General features: G+C 40.2%; 1 protein-coding gene across 7 annotated transcripts in view; it reads left to right on the top strand.

The window, feature by feature from the left end:
* DYNC1I1 (dynein cytoplasmic 1 intermediate chain 1) overlaps positions 1–16,843 on the top strand; it is a 411,944-nt gene that overhangs the window by 334,668 nt on the left and 60,433 nt on the right. For all 7 annotated transcript variants that reach the window (XM_058830768.1, XM_058830766.1, XM_058830765.1 and 4 more), the window contains 3 exons: positions 2,776–2,938; positions 4,127–4,226; positions 9,018–9,143. In XM_058830768.1, the coding sequence (XP_058686751.1) occupies positions 2,776–2,938; positions 4,127–4,226; positions 9,018–9,143 (389 nt within the window). The remainder of the gene's footprint in view (positions 1–2,775; positions 2,939–4,126; positions 4,227–9,017; positions 9,144–16,843) is intronic.

Below are 16,843 nucleotides of genomic sequence, written 5' to 3' on the forward strand. Positions count from 1 at the left end.
TTCTTGTAAGAAGAGATTGCCTCAAATAAAACTTCAGAGGCAGCCGAATGAAAGAAGAAAACAAGGCTAAAATATGAAGCTTAATATTGCCAGGGGGCATCTGGTGTGTCAGTCAGATGAATGAGGTAAGCTGATTTATGCCCTAAAAACTTTAGCCAAGGTGTTCCTGATGGTTTAATAGACTGCTGGCCTCCCACAGATCATTGCTAACTGCAAGGGAGATTTTGCTGAGGTAGAACTACAGTCATGTAATCATGTGTGTCTCCACTGCTTGTGAGCACTCCACAGGTTCCAAGTTGTTTATTTTTTGCCTTTTCCCTTTCTATTGATTTTGGGTTGTATATTCTTTGCAGTTATAGTCAGCAAATGCTTGAGTAATAAATTCACATTTCCAAGCTGTAGAGAGGATTTGATTTAGAAAATAATTTTTTCCATTTGGAGCAGTTTAAAACGAGTTTTCCATTTGCCTTTGCAGTTATTTTCCCCCTCTTTATGCCATTTTGCTGCATTGTCATGCTTGTTGTCTTTGATTCTCGGAAAGCAATGCTTTAGTGGTGACGATGGGATATTGCCTCATTACAGGCTTCCTTGCCAGATGAGTTCCCTCAGTGCCAATTACTGTTCAGCAGTGGATGCTGCAATAGGTCAAGCTGTACTTTTTTGCTAGTGGTTCTTTTCCTCTCACATGCATTGCTTCTGTGTAAAGCACTTAGGGGCAAATTGTGCTCCTGCCTTGGTAATTGTCACTCTGCTACTCAGGGGGGCCATGTGAGGGGATGCAGATATTCTCTGGATGTGTGGAGCTCCAGAGAGACCACTAACCTGCTGGTAGGAGGCTTAGGGCCAAGGCCATAGGAGATCATCAAAGGCTAAAGTTTGTAACTTCTTAGCTGCTCTATCTCCTGAGGGCCAGATCTCTCCTCCACCTTTTGCATTTCTCCCGGCCTCTCTGTTTAGCTCAGGTGTAGTGCAGAGATTTTGTCTTTCAGAGCTAGCTCGAGGAAAACTTGAGGCAAAGTGTGGTGACAGCAGCCTCTCCCAACCACAGCAGCTCTGAGAGCAGGTATGCTGAAAGCAGGGGTGGCTGAGTATGGCAGGAGTGATGACCGTGTCACTCCTCCAGCCTGCTGCTGTGCCCTGCCATCCATTCCTGTCCTGGGGGCTGGTGGTGGCGTCGTGCCCCATCCCATTGGGCACTGGAGTGCATGAATCCAATGTGAAGAAAAAATCAGATGGAGAGCAAGGGCCACATCTGCCTGATCACTGAAAGAAGCTGTGTGGCATGGCACAGAAACTAGAAAATCATTTTGAGCTGTAGCTTGAAACTGTGTCACTCATTGTTTAATTAAACATTGAGATATGTATGACAGGGCTGGGAGTTAAACTTTGCTGTATGGTGGGTGTTCTCTGAACTGCTGAATTCCCTTTTTTGGCTGCTGGTGTTTTAACCCAATGTGGCCTACAGAGACTGCAAGGTCATTTTCACAGGTAAACACCTCAAGTCTGTAGTGTAAAGCCAAATGCAGGAGACCTTTGATCATCTGTTAAACTCTTACATAGTAGTCTCTGCAGTTTTGCAGTAAATCTGTTTATGATATGTTGTTTATGTTCCTAATTATAAATTTGGAGCAAAATTCTCCACCAACAGAGCTTTTTGTGCTGGGAATTTAGGCTAGGTGCAAGGTTGGTTTGGGGTAACTGTAAAGAAACTAATGTCATTTCTTGGAATACAAGTAATTCTGAAATACAACCAAAATGATTATTCAAAAGCACATGTGGGCAAATGCATAATCAATATACAATATTGCCTCATATCACTATGACCCTGATAGTTTAATTGAGAACAGGATTTTGTACTGTAGTAACATCCAGACTTGCATTCCCTCTGATGCTCATGTTTGAGTTATAATTTACCAACAGGTCATTCAACTGATGGAGACATTGCACTGGTGCATCCTTTAAAGATAGCATTTTTCAAATGAAGGCCAAACTGGAAATATTTGAAGTAAAGGTTTAGCATCTCTGTGTACAAGCAGAGAAGCAACTTCATCTTGTAGGGGACATGCTATTCTTACTGCTGCCCAACACAGCCCCTACCCTTCCCAGGGCAGCTCTGCCCATGGCTCGGTGACATTTGTTGCCCTGGGTCTTAGGATTCCTCTGCAAGGAATAACACTGCCTTAAAGAAACTGCTGTTTGGCTGGTTGCTTTCAATTTTGCTGTCTCAGAGAATATCTTTGGTTATTCACTTCATTACTTTGCAAAAGCTCTGAAGCAAAGACAGAATTTATCAGTGACACCAAGTAGAAATTGGAAGAATTGAAGGGAAAGATTATGTGAGACCTTTTAATATAAAGAACTGTAGTATAAGTTAAGAAGATTATTTTATCTTCAGCTCCTCTGACAGGTCCTCTGTTACATAAGTGTTCTGCTTTTTCCAGTTAGGTATTGCCTAAACGTCAGTCATGGCCATTTCCTGAAATAGGAACACTGAGTTTATTTAATTTGGGAGGTTTAAGTGTTTTCCATTTCAGAATAATAAATACATAAGATATAAGATCTCGTCTATGTAAAGGCTATATTCTGGTAATATACAGGAGTATGTTTAGACATATTAAAAACTTCTTAGTTATGATTTTATGAGTAAAGCTTTGATTTTTTTTCCTGACATGGCTATAGCAAGCTTTCATGTCAGAAGAAACCCACTGAAGATGTTGATTCATTGGGAAAGGGGTGAAATGTCATACTCCTAACTACATTTTTTCATTTTCCAAGCTCCTCCTAGAGAACTGACAGAAGAAGAAAAGCAACAAGTTCTCCATTCAGAAGAATTCCTGATATTTTTTGACCGCACAATACGTGTGATTGAGCGAGCTTTGGCTGAAGATTCTGACATCTTCTTTGACTATAGTGGCAGAGACGTAGAAGAGAAAGATGGGTCAGTTTGGAGTTTTTTTTGCTTTTATAAAATAAATTTTATAGAGATAATTCAAATAATAGGAAGCCTTAACTTCAAACAAAATGTAGCATTTTTATAGTTAAGAAAAGCTCATAATCTCTTCATGAAGGCCGGGGTCACTTTGTCATCTGAAATCATATTGTAAAGTAGCATATTGTAAAGCTTGTGCTTTACTGATCTGGGTTTTGGATTGTTTGTTGTTTTGTTTTTTTTTAATTTGACATATTATTCAGCAGGTTTAATTTTTTTGTTTCATTTTTGTGATGGAATTTAAAATTCTGGAAAAATAACTTCAATAGATAAATGTGTGTATAGACATGAACACATAAATATGTACATTCCAGCAGGGGACGTGTATGTGCTTATGATATTTTCACAAATTCAAACTAGTGCTGTTTATATTCTACTACAGCCTCAGGTCTGTACTGGATCCCACTATACCATGCATTGTTGGGATGAAAATGATCTCCCAAAGCATTTGCAATCTAAGCAGTTAAGACGAGAAGTGACAAGTTTTGTTTTCAGCAATTGATATGGGAGAAAAGCAGTAAAACTTGTTGGTTGGAGAGGAAATATTTACATTGCAACAGCTATGTATCTTTTGAAGCCTCATGGGAAATTAGTGGCTGTGTTGCATGGAAGTTACTGGAGGTTAACCCAGAATATCATCACTGTGGGCCAGCTGAGTGCATCAGTGTGGCAGTGTTGGGCCAGCACTGAGATTCAGCCTGCCCTTGCAGTGTCACACAGCATCTGCTGTCTCCATCTCTGGGAGGAGGTGCTGCACCTTTAAGATTTCAGAAGTCAAAAGTAAGAGGGATTTGGTTAGAGCTTGGAGGTGAAAGTTCAGAAAAGGCAGAGCTGAGTTCTCCTGAGTTCATCATCTTTTTCATGAGAGAAAAAGAGGGCACAGATGGCCCAGGGTGACTCAGAAGAGTCAGGCAGGCAGTGAGAAATTTAAAAATGTGGTTTTGTGAAACAGATCTAAAATATGTTCCTTGTTGCATCATTTTCAGCCAGACAGTCAGTGAGAGGAATTAAATCAAGGTGGCAGACTTCCCCAGGCTGAGCAGAGATCTGAGAAGTAGTCAAAAACTTTCTCACTGCTTTTCACAGCATTTGAACCCTGGTACTTGAAAATTTGTCACTTTGTTTGAATTCACACAGAGATGTTCAAGCAGGAGCCAACCTTTCCTTTAATCGGCAATTTTATGATGAGCACTGGTCAAAGCATCGTGTCGTCACCTGCATGGATTGGTCTCTTCAGGTAAGATGAGAAGCTGGGAGATACCTTTCCATGCCGCTTCTGCTTCTCCCTGTAAAACTTATGGGCAGCTTCTGTTTGCTCTTCTTTCATCTTGCAGAGCAGGATGTTATTTTTGAGTTAACAGCAGGGCCCTGTGTGAACAGAAGCACGTTTCTCTGTAAAGAAGAGTAGTGAACAATAATGAAGCTGTCATTTTTTTTTTGTATATGTTACTTGGTCTTCAAAATCAGGATGTTGTGTTAAAACCTTAGATTAACAAATTTACCAAGATGAAGTCTTTACTTTTCCTCCCCCTTTCACTACTTCAGCCAAAACTGGAAATTTTTTTAGAACAAAAGGTTTAAAATTAAACTAACAAAAATTAATTTATTAAATATGCATAGCTATATATAGTAGCATATAAAAATTTAAAAAAATGGTGAGAAAATGATCTAATATACTAAAACTAAAAATGTGAAAATATCTGAACAATATGGAGAGATGAAAAAGAAGTCTTTCAGAAACTGCTGGGTCTTCTCTTCAAGTGATGGAAGAGGAGGCTGCAGCTGCTCTGGGTCATGCTAAAGCAGCATGCATGGAATGTACTCAGTTTCTCTGCACTGCAAAGCATTGTCATTGGAAAATAAAACTCATGATAGACCTGCTTAAGCTCTCCAAAACCAATGCAATCACATCAGCAAAGTGCAGAAACCAGTTTAATTAGTTACTCTGTTGGGGAGCTAGGATTAGCAGACATTTCACAGGTCCTGTTAAATGAATTTGGTTCTGGTTTTACTCCAGCCCCCCTTGTTCTGTTTCATCATTGTTAGCCTGTTCCTAGGTTCTAGCCTGGAGCAAAGCCTCTGGTTTCCCTGGGGAGAGAACCAAGGAGACTGCTCCTAAATCCACCATACAGATAAAACAAAACTGCTCCAAGAGGTCATTGAGCTGAAAAATGCGAGCACAAGCCAGTCTGCCTGCTTGGCCCCAAACCCAGCCTCAGGTGTGCCACGGGCTCTCCAGAGACGTGGTGCAGCCTGGTGTGGGTAGCAAAGGTGCTATAGATGTATTCAGCCCAGTATTATGAGCAAGCTTTGCCTAGTCTTAAAGGAGTAGCTCTTTCTGCACCACATTAGACATGCACATGAAAAGAGCAAGTGCTCAAGGTCAAGTACATAAATGTTTTGTGCAGGCTGGAGAGAGGCAGTGGATAAGGGGCACAGGAACTTTCAATCCATGCTTCTCTCTTTCCCCTTGAAAAGGCAGCAGAGCTGCTTCCATCCAGCTGGGTACATCCCAGGCAAGGTGGCAGCTGACTGCCCAGAGGACGTGGAGGCAGCAGAGAAGAATCAGGGGGTCCCACTGAGCATGGCTGCTAGGCTGAGGAGGTCTGGGTGGTGCACAACAGCCAGCTGCAGAGAGGCTTCTTGTAATAGCCAGCTTGCACCCCATGTGTGAAATGAAGGATTTATACCTTTGCTTTCATACAAAATATCAGCCTAGCAACAGGTATGCACTATTGTGATGTGGGTGGCCTTTAAGCACATATGGATTTCCACAGAAATCAAATATAAGCCTGAGGAAACACTTATCTTAGGTTGTTCACTTGTTCAGGGGCTGGAAATTACATGGAATTCTTATCTGATATTTTCCTAACAGGCAGCTCTTACTGTATTCCCAGGGCAGCAAGAAAAAAAGCCGCCTCAGAAGAGCACTGCCAAATGTAATTGTTCAGCCCCTGGGGCTTGAAGGCATGTTCTGCTTCCCACCTCTTTGTTCCAGGGTGGCCTCTCCTGCCTTCCTCTTTGTTAACTCCTCATGCTCAGCTCCCTGGCACCCCAGCAGGGGCTTCTCTGTGTGGGGGGCTTCTGCATGCTGCCCTACAGTAGCTTGGGAGTATGGAGTTACCTCCTCTCCTTCCTGCTTTGAGTTATATGCATGGGACAGGAGCTGGAGGCAGACAGAGCTATTTCACTGAACCACCAGCTCTGCTGCTCACACATGCTCCAGGACATGACAGTGTCCACTGTGCCAAAGAATAACTTGAATAATCATGGGAACTGCAGAACACATTGCTCAATTTTCTCCGATAAAAGTGCTGCTGCGAAACAGCCTGGAGGAAAATAGAAGCTTAATCAAACAAAGGACATTGATGCATTGATTAAACAAATTATTCTGTTCCCAGTCACATGTAGAATATGGTCTCAAACATGTGGGATCATTCATACCATTCGATTTAACCCTCTAGCCCCTTGATTCTTTCACAGAGCAACAAGAGAATGGCTTAGAGGCTTAAGGATCTTAGAGAAAGGCCCAACAGACTGAAAGTAAACACAAAAGAATTATAGCATTCTATCCTTACTCTGTCCATGGGAGCTAACTTAGCCTGAAGCCAAGAAAACTGTGATCTTGGGGATAGGGATGTGTCTTTCTTGACTCTCAGGCAGCAGCCTTGAATGAGGTTTTGCACAGCACCATTTTTATGTTGTTTTCAGTTGCAGGAAATCTGGGCACCTGGTGAGGACTGAAACTGTAAATGGAAGTAGATTGAGTGGAGCATCGGAGTTACCCAGCTAGGCGTAAACTTTAAACTGTGCTTCCAGTTAAATACATAAACTGATTGCAAAACCTACCAGCAAGACTTGAGTCAGTGTTTGTTTATGGCCAGACGTGCTGCTAACCATGCTCACTAAACTTCACAGGAGCATGAACGAGCCCCAGAGTGCCTCAAAATTGGTACTTTGGACCTGATCACACCCCCTAGCTGGCTGCAGTCACGCTGGCAGGAGGGCTTGTTGAGTCTGTCTGCCCACGTACTTTCCCCTTCATGACTGCAGGCTCAGCCACTCACGTGAATGTCCCCGACCTGCTCAGCCAAAACGTGGTGCCCTGTCAAGAGCCTGCTGCACCCTCTGTTTCCTTGGACATGGGCCAGCGTGGGATGAAGAGTTCAAAGGAGAAGCAGAGCTTGCTGTTCAAAAGTGGTTGTAAGCTCTGTTGCAGGAGTGAGAGAGGAGAGGGGTAAGATGGATGAGAGCAGTTGAGGGCAGAGCTGGTGCAACTGTGTCCAGAGAGGAAGTGTCTCAAGTGTGGGATTAATCCACCCTCAGGTGTCCTTCAGGTCTTGGTGAGGGAGAAGACATGGTTGGTCTACTGCATTCTCTAAATTCCCTGCAAGTCAATTGGGCACTAAATCATTCTTACAAGCTGTGCCAGCAGCCAGGGTCTGCAGGGATGTAATACAATCTAGTCAGAGTTTCCTTCAAATGGGAAAGGGGTAGGCTGTGGTGTCCATGTGTCATTGCTGATTCTTCCACACATGGGTCCAGGCTCATTTGGAGCTATGAGCTTGAATAGAAAAATCATCAGCTCTGTGATACATTATCCATGGAAGTGTACAGAATGTGGGAAGCAACAGCTGCTGGTGGCAGAAGTTACAGCTGTGTGCATTATTTCTTCTGAATGGATTTTGAGAGCAGAGAGGTTCAGACCCCAATAATAATAATAGAAAGGGTGGTGGTTTGGGATTTCTTTTATTGTTAAAGTGCCTTTGGATCAAATTCACAGCTTCCAAATGAGAGTTTCTTTGTCCTGCTTCCTTCGAATCTACCAGCTGCACTGTTCTCCTGTAAAGTGGTAGATGGTTTGGCAGGAATTTACCTGGTAAAGACAAAAAGTGACAATAATTTGCAGATACTGAGAAATTTTGAGGGAAAGCATTTCTAATTTACAAGAGGAGAGTGTAGGTATTGCAGAACTTGGGCTGATGACTTGTTGGTCTGCAGAAGCCACATGCTTTTCTCTGGACATGCCATAATCTCCACTGCCCTATCCCTCTAAACAGGAAAATATTTAGAGGGAAGGACAGAGGTTACTGGAGGCGCCTAGTGTCAAACATGTGAGTGGACAACTGGAAATGCTATGTAGACAGAAAGTAACTAATTGTGGATAAATTGTTGCTTCTTCTTGTGTTTTAAAATGATGCAAGGTCATCAAGATAGTGTGAAGTTCTGATTTTTCATGTATGATATTATGTATATATAGATCTGTATATAGAAACAAGGTAAATAAATATGCATGTTGCATATCTACGTCTATAAAACAGTGGATAATGGGTATACAAAAAAGTGTGGCTCTGATTTTAGAGCCCTCATTGCATCAGTCTTACTGAGTCTGTGGAATTCAAGGTCACCCTGTGCTTTACAAGATGACCTCAGCATCTTGCAAAATTGAGCTTCTACGAAGAAAATATTTTGTTTGCCATTTGAGTCATCAAGAAGAGCTTTCAAGTTGATTCTGTGCATAAGTGAATAAGAGTTCATAATGAAATAAGAAAGAATAACTTTCAGGAATGCTTAAAAAATGTGTATTTCAGAAAAAAAGTGAGTCAACCTTATGGTCATATTGTTTTATTGTCAAAATCAATTAAGATAGTAGTTCATCCCTGAAGAGATGTTTAAGCAAATACAGTAAAATTATTAAAGCTTTCAAAATTTTCCTTTTCCTTCCTTTTCATTCCCTTTATAATTATTTTGCTAGTTGTCTTTTCTTAAGAATTATCTGCATAAAATAACATTGCCTTTGGGATATTTGAGAATAACTGATAGAGAGAAAGTATCAGGGGCTTTAAGGATGTTAGGGATGAGTAAAATGTAAAACCAAAATGAAGCAGAATAATATGATTGAACTAGCATGTATTTTAATTAAAACCAGATATTGCACATTTAGTGCAGATTATTTCTGTCTGATATGATTTTGTGTAGGTTTTTCATCATCCATGTTATTTCATTTACATTTTCTTTTCCTTTCTAGTACCCTGAATTGATGGTTGCATCTTATAACAATAATGAAGATGCTCCACATGAGCCTGATGGGGTAGCCTTGGTGTGGAACATGAAGTTCAAGAAAACCACGCCAGAATATGTGTTCCATTGTCAGGTAAGGCTGAAGAAGCCATTGATTTTATGCTAGACAAAACAATTTACTACATGGTGAATCTCCCCACTGTTTACATGAAATGGTTAAGGTTGAAAACAGGCATTTTTAGTAAAAGTACAAGTGACAGTCCAGTGTTTTTAGAAGGCAACCAGCCTTCTCAAACAAAAGCCTGTCAGGGCTGCATATCATTCTTCATCTATTTAAAACAGTCCCTAGGAGATTTAGTTCATAAATCCCTCACACTTATGAAGTAACTGTGGTGTACCACTTCCTCATCCAGGCAGTCACACATGCTTTCCCACCCACGTTAACTTCCTCGCATCCTCTGCACTCAAGCTGCCTACTTTTGCCTTGGTTCTGCTCAATATCATGTTTTCCCTTTAAAATTGTGTAGTAAACTTTGCATTTTTGTACATGTGTCTGACTTCCAGCTTGATCAAAATGGTCTCGATTTCAAGAACTACTCCACCAATTCCTTCAGGTCAGTCAGTTTGACTGTCCTTTGGGTCAGCAAAATAGTGCTTCACTTCACTCAGTGCTACTTTACAGTTATGCTGTCTTAGAAGTTTATGGACAATTCGTCTTAGAAGTTTATGGACAATTCAAAAATAGTTGAGTGTTTCATTTCTGTATGTCTATTTACTCCTGTTTTGCCAGTGCTTTTGTGTGTGAAATGGCACAGCCTCATATTGACAGAAGTGTTCAGCTCACTGGCTCTATCTCCATCAAACTGTCCAAACTGAGGAACAGGGCTTGGGCCAAATTTCAAACCTCTTCATTAATATCCCTCTGTGGTAATTAAATACAGGACAGTGGCATTCAAAAAGCCATATGGAAAAGTTTCAGCAAGTAAAACTTAACAATCAGAGATTAGTAAAATGCAGATAATTCTGTGGTAAAACTTGCTTCTCTTGGAAGGATATGTATTACCTGGCTAATTGTGTAAGCTAAGTGTCATTTTACATTTGAGGTCCAAACATCTTTTTGAACTAAGTTTATGTTTGGACTTGGCTACATTATCAGATGTAACATAGTGGGAGGGAGATGCTGGAATTGAAGTTGCTGCTTCAACCCGATTAAGTAACCTTTAATTCTGGACATATTTTTCTAATTTGCTATACTGAAAAACAACTTCACAAGGAGTTCAGGCCTGCAAATATGCCATACAGATTTATATACATATATGTGTGTGTGTGTGTGTGTGTGTGTGTGTGTGTGTGTGTGTGTGTTGCCTTTGAAATGAGGGCTTGTATTTTCCTTGATATCATATTCAGCAGCCAATGTGTTCTTTCAGACTGCTTAAGGTCTTAGCTCAGATCCCATGTTCAGATTCTTCTATAAATGTACATGCAGCTTAATGTTTTGAACAAAACTTCCAAGAGAAGAGATGGCATTTCTAGGAAGGATAATCCTTAAACTAGATTGATTTTGCAAGATAATGACCAGATTCAGGATAGCCCTCCTGCATACAGAGGAAGATTGACTAAAGACATAACAATTTGTTCCATTAAAGTTCTGTCTAGATACACTTAAACAGGAGAGGTATGACTTGCTGCACTGAAAGCAATGAGACAGGCTACACTCTCCATTAGGGAAACACACACGGGACAAAGCCATTGGCACGGCTGAGTTTCTGTCTAATCCTCACATTGTTGGATGTGCTCCCTTTTAGAACTGGAACCTTAAAACTTATGAATTCAGATTCATATATGACGCCATGCTTGTACATGTATCCTGGATTCCTTCTCTTTCTAAAGAAAATCAGTTCTGCCCATGGGAAATACTTATTTTCTTTTCAAACTGACCATAGATAATTTGCATTTTAAGTCCGTTATGAGTTGGATCTGTCTTTGAACCACCATTATAGGGCTTTTGATGTGGAGTATCTTCTGCATATCTTCAGATCAGATAGGGATACCCACATGTGATTAAATGGGAAAGTAAAAAGTATGCAACTTGGTCTCTTGAACACAGGTTTTGTTGCAACTGACTCAGATGGAAAATAAGAAAAGAGCAGTATCTTAGCTCATAGTCTGGATTTCAGTTCTATAGATCATCATGTTATTCTGTTAGTGGAAACTAACTGTATAATTAGTCAGCCCCATATCATTTATATTACCATTTTGCTAGAGAAACATTCCCTTATTCAGTCCTGATTCAGTTATTTCTCTAGGCCTTCTAGAGAGAGGCCCAATTTTGTTTCACCGAGTACATGACCTTACAACAGTCCAGCCCAACAGCTAGAGATGAACAGACACTTTACTGTTACAGCTAGGTTGCCCAGATATGACAAACACAGTACTTTGAGTGTATTTCCCCAATAGGCCTCTATTTTCCTTCCCAAAGACTTTCTACAAAAAGTGGTCTTGATAAATCCTACAAGATGCTGACTAATATACCTTTTGCCTTTCAATTTTTGGGGCATAGAGAGCAAGAGTCAAGGAAGTGGAAACTCATTTCAGATGTGACTGTCGGTGAGCATTTGCAAGCCACATGTGATAATTCAATAAATAGGTTTATGAAGGCATTTCTGAGAAATTTCTAAGAAATTTCACCTTAGGAGTTCTGCTACCATCAATAGAGATAGATCTGTGAACTATCTCTGGACAGCTAAAGAGCTGGCTGGAGTGCAGCAGGGAGAACTCCAGATACCAATTGTGCACATTTGGTAAATTCTTGAAGCTAGAAGCCTTGATGTTTTCCTGTTTTGCCTGATCTATTATCCAGGTGTGTACCATGGAATTTTTTCATTTTCTTTACCTCTTTCTAAGACTCTTTTTACTCTTATATGTGAGAATGTGAAATACTGAAAGTTGCCAGAACCAAGTTGTCTATCAGCCATGACAGACAATGATGTAAAAATCTACTGGCAATGATGTTTTTGCCTAGCTCCAGTCAGCAAAACACTTGAGTTCAGCCCTCAAACATGAGGGGTGGTGTATTTTGTAAATATGAAATTCTTACCCAATTTAAAGTCATATCAAGTTGTTGTCTCATTAAAACAATTTTAGTAGTAAATTTCATAGCTCTACAATGTGTTGTGCCACAAATACTGGGCTCAATTTTAGTTAGTATTCATTAAAGGAAAAATTATAATTAGCCAAGTGGATATGCTTACTCATTAATGCATATGTACAGCCATGCGCTCTATCAGATGCTTCCTAAAATACTCCTGATGACTTCTACTCTCACCTCCCACGGAATATTTTTTTTCTTCTATGTGTTTTATTTTTGCCCTTCTTTGGGTTTTTATATTTGTTCTTTATGTGCAGACAGTATTTTAGGTGTGACTCCCAGATTTTTTCCTCTGTAGGTCATCATACATCTCTTTACCACAAGGTTTGAAATAGGAAAACAGGGAAGAATGAGGGATTGGGCAATTTGTTCATTTGTTTTCCTATGCAAGCAAAAATCATTGTATCAGGAGCAAAACTGGAATGGGAGGGTGATATCATTTGTCAAAGGAATGCATGTTCAGTGCTTTCCTTAGGTAGTGAGAAATAAATTGAGCATGCAGTTAATACTGCGGTGTGCAGACTGGGAATATCTTTGTAGGGAAGATTCAGGGATGTCCTCTTCCCCCATGCTGGAGCATCACATACTCTTGGTGTAATCCAGAACATTCCAAAGGCAAGACACATGCCTTTCAGAAGTACTTTATGAAACCATGCAGATGAGTCATCTCTCGTTGGGTTGGTTTGGCAGTATCCAGAGATGGAATGAATTCCAGCAACAACATGGAAATCACATTGACTCTCCCCTTGGTTTAGTTGGGAGAATTTTAAGCAGTGGTTCACACTGCTTCTCTCAGCTACTGCTGGTTTCTGTCTAGGTGGGAGTGACAAAAACAAAAATGGTATTTCACAGTTATTGATGATCTTGACTCAAAGAGTGCTCAATCCTGTATTGATCTCTGCAATGCATGGGGCTGGCCATGGATGTGAACATTCCCATTCCATTGATTGATGGACTAGCATCAACCATATTTCTCAATATTTCTGTCTTTTTCAGGAGGTGCTTTTATGTCCTTAATGTGTTTTTTCCCTGAATACTCAAATAAAAATCTACATTACCCATTCACTATGAGGACTATTTGTACTACGCATCATCTCTGCCCCTGAAGATGTTTCTGTTTCATGGTGGTCTGATCTAAGCTTTCTAAGCCAGGGTGACCTGAGGAAGTATCTGAAACTTTGCAGCAGCATATCTGGTCAAATGAGGTAAATGAGAATTCAGAGTTTGCAGCAGATGGGCTAGTAGATAATAGTCTGAGCTTTATACCCCTTCTTTCAGCAGGGCATGCTAGTATGTGTACAGCACTGCTCTTCTATCAGATCTCATAGCTTTTGGGTTAGAGCTGATCTGCAGAGACAGAAGTCACAAGGAAAAAGAAATAATCAGTGTATCTAAGGGACTTGAGGGTATTGCAAACCATTTCCTTTCTTCTGGAACTAAAGAGGGGTTATTAAAGTTGGTTGAGGTATCTGGATCTCAGCCTGAAACATCCATCATTTCAGAAGAGGAGGGGTGAAGGAGGAAGACAGCTAAAGATATTAGTTTCATGCAAATAAACCAAATTGAATGTTAGTTTCTGATTTGGAAGACTCTGTATTGTTATTGGAAAGTAAAGAATTCTGCTTTACTACACCCAATCTAATGATAACAGAAACAAAAAAATACTGCATTGACTGTCTTTTAATTTATTATGGATTATTTCCTGATCTACTAATTTCCACTTTGTCAGCTATGTCTTTTCCAAATGTCTCAAAAGGACAGTGAGATGTACAGATCTGACATTAGACGCAACTACATTCAGTGTATTTTTAAAGAAGGAGAGCACATATGAAGTGGCTTTTATTTGAGGAAGCAGTAACCATTTAAGAGTTCTTTCAAGGAGTCAGATTAGCTTTTAGCATAATCACAAAAATATTTCAGCAGTATATCACTTTCAGTAGCTGTAGCTATTTCTGTCCTTTTCCTAAAATGCTATGCAGTCAGATTTACTTGGTTAGTCCCATCTTTTTACTAAACTGTCAGGTTTTTTGTGGGAAAGGGGATTTGTGTTTTCTATTTTAATTTCAAGAAAAGCTGTCCATGCTTGGAAAATATTGGTGGATTGGGTACAGAAATCAGCTACACAGCTGCACCACAAAATGTTTCATTCTCCCCTAGCTTTTTTGTAGTGGCTTCCATACACTGCCATTAAGTTATGTGTTTGACCACTCTTCATTGCTTATCCTGGTGTGGTCTTTCCCTTTTCAACTAAATGGATGGAGTCATAAATGCATATCTTAGAATTAGATGCATTGAGGTAAGTGAAAGGCTATGTTTAGTGGCTGATATTGGCCAGAGTTGCCTTATTTTTTTCTCGATTTGGTTCCTTTGTTGTTGTCTGCTCTTTCAAAATCAACATAAATTGCTTCAGAAGTGCCTTTTGCTCCAGCAGCCTGACTTCTAAAGGTGCTGAGCGCCCAAATCCACAAGGCTTGTGTGTGGAACAGCCTGAGGTAAAAGCCTGAATGACTAATATCCTCCTTTCCCTCTTGTCCTTGAGTTTCCTTCTCAGTGGAAGGCAGACCAGAGCTCAGAGCTTCTAAAGAAAAGAAATGCTACAAGATGTTTAGGAAAGTCGAGAAAGTATGGTTGGAATACTTTCCAAAGAAGAGAAAATTTTCTCTTGTAGTTATAATGATGCTTTTCCAGGAAAACTTCCTCACCTTGTTAGCACTAAGTTTCAAGCAAGAATTCAATTATTCACCAACATAAAAGAAATTAAAGACCCTGACCTCTATCTAAGCTTCACAAACCTTCCTAAGTAAAATCATTCCAAAAATCCAGCATGTCCTATTCCAGAGCTGACTTGCCTAATTCCTCAGTTTCTAGTGAGAAGAGGGTACCTGTAATCAGTCTTTATTGGGTTGTAAATGTCAAAGAAGACATGTGGTTCTGAGCAAATATTCCCAAAAAAAAAACCCCAAACCCCTTCTTTGGAAGAGAAAGTTTTTTCCAACCTGAGTTTCCCCATGATGCCATGATCCTAAACATGAATCAGATTCTACCTTTTTTCATTGTGGTTCCCTGGTAAATGTGCCTCTGAATGTCTGCCTGTGAAGATACTGAGACAGCTGTCATAGTGGGAATACTTCAGCACCCAGGGTCCCAAATTTGTTGCTGACTTCTGTAACACATATAAAAATGTTGTCAATCATGCCAAGGAGGGCTTCTTCAGAGATAAAGGGGCTGTTTTCTTTTCATTTCAGTTTTGTTTCTTGCTGTGCATCATTGGTAGGATGATCTTTGTGGAGCAGTGTAAAGCTCTGCTGTGCTTTTTCTCTGGGACACTACTGCTCTTACATTTATGCCCATGTGGTTATTTCCACACTGTAATAATTAATGCAGATGCATAGTTGTGCCATTTTGAATTACGATTTAGGGAAGTTCTTACTCTAACTATATGACTGGGGGGGAAGAGTTTCAGCTACAGCTTGTGATAGGACATACTTAACTCTGTTCCTATTTCAAAACTTTTGTCCTCTGCCATGTTTCTGCTTGGATGGAAATACACAACACAGTTTGTGCTGTGAAGATGTCAGTAAGAAACAGCCCATGTCTTGTCTCTTAGGCTTTTGTTTTAGAGTTTTCCCTCTGGTATCTTGGTGGATACCAGTTGTGGTTTTTTTGCTCCTCCCATTGGAGGCTACATCACTTTTAGCCTTTGTTGATTAGAAGTAACTATCACTTGGCCTAAGATTAGTGCCCCAATACTTACGGAGAGATCGTGTGTGAGTCAGTAGAAGTTACACTCACACATCTGATGGCTAAGTGTAGCACTTGGAAAATGGATTTTGGTGTCTTAGGTGAGAGGAGCGACCTGCATGCAGCAGATTTGTAGAGGGGGACAAAGAGCACCACATGTACAAGTGACTGTCTCCTGTCAAAGACATTGGTGGGGGAGGACACAAAGGGCACTGAAAATGTAAAATGTATATGCTGGCTTGGGTGCTGCAATGTCTTAGTCCTGACAGTCTGGCAGTCCTGAAATCCCCAGTCTTGGTGATTTCAGCTGAAATGCCACAGCTATTAGCATGGAGTCTACTAACATCTGCTATTCAAAACAAAGTATCCCATGTTTTCCATGTATCCCTTCACCTTTCAGTCCTAAAATCTCTTAAACCAGACTTATTTCCACAAAACTCAGATCATTATATTTTTCATAACAAGAGTGAGAGGAGGCAAGGTCAGACAGCAAATAAACATCATTATTTAGACTAAAGGGATGTCAGCTGTGTACCTTCCTTTGGATTTTAACTGTATCTTTACAAACCCTTAGCAATGCTGTTTTTTTCCATGATGACTTGGCTCTCTTGCTGTCTTGTACAGAGCCCTGAAGAGCAACACACCCATCAAAGACAATTTCTATAACAAAATAATTGTACATCATGTCAGTCTGTGAAATGACTGCTGATACAAAAGGTGGGTGTACTTCCCCCACTGGTAATTAACATTCTGAATTATTTGAGGACTGTGTTTATACATACAAAGTCTGCTAGCAACAGAATGCTCCTTTGCTTAGAGCAAGGCTTAACACAGATCATCGTCCTCAATTGAAACTGAGATTTCAATTATGAATCAAATAATTAAGAAGTGAAAATTGCTTGTCTTGGATAGAAAATTTCAAGCTGTTCTCATATCTAAGCTTT

Source organism: Poecile atricapillus, chromosome 2, assembly GCF_030490865.1.
Source record: "Poecile atricapillus isolate bPoeAtr1 chromosome 2, bPoeAtr1.hap1, whole genome shotgun sequence".
In the NCBI taxonomy this organism is placed as follows: Eukaryota; Metazoa; Chordata; class Aves; order Passeriformes; family Paridae; genus Poecile; species Poecile atricapillus.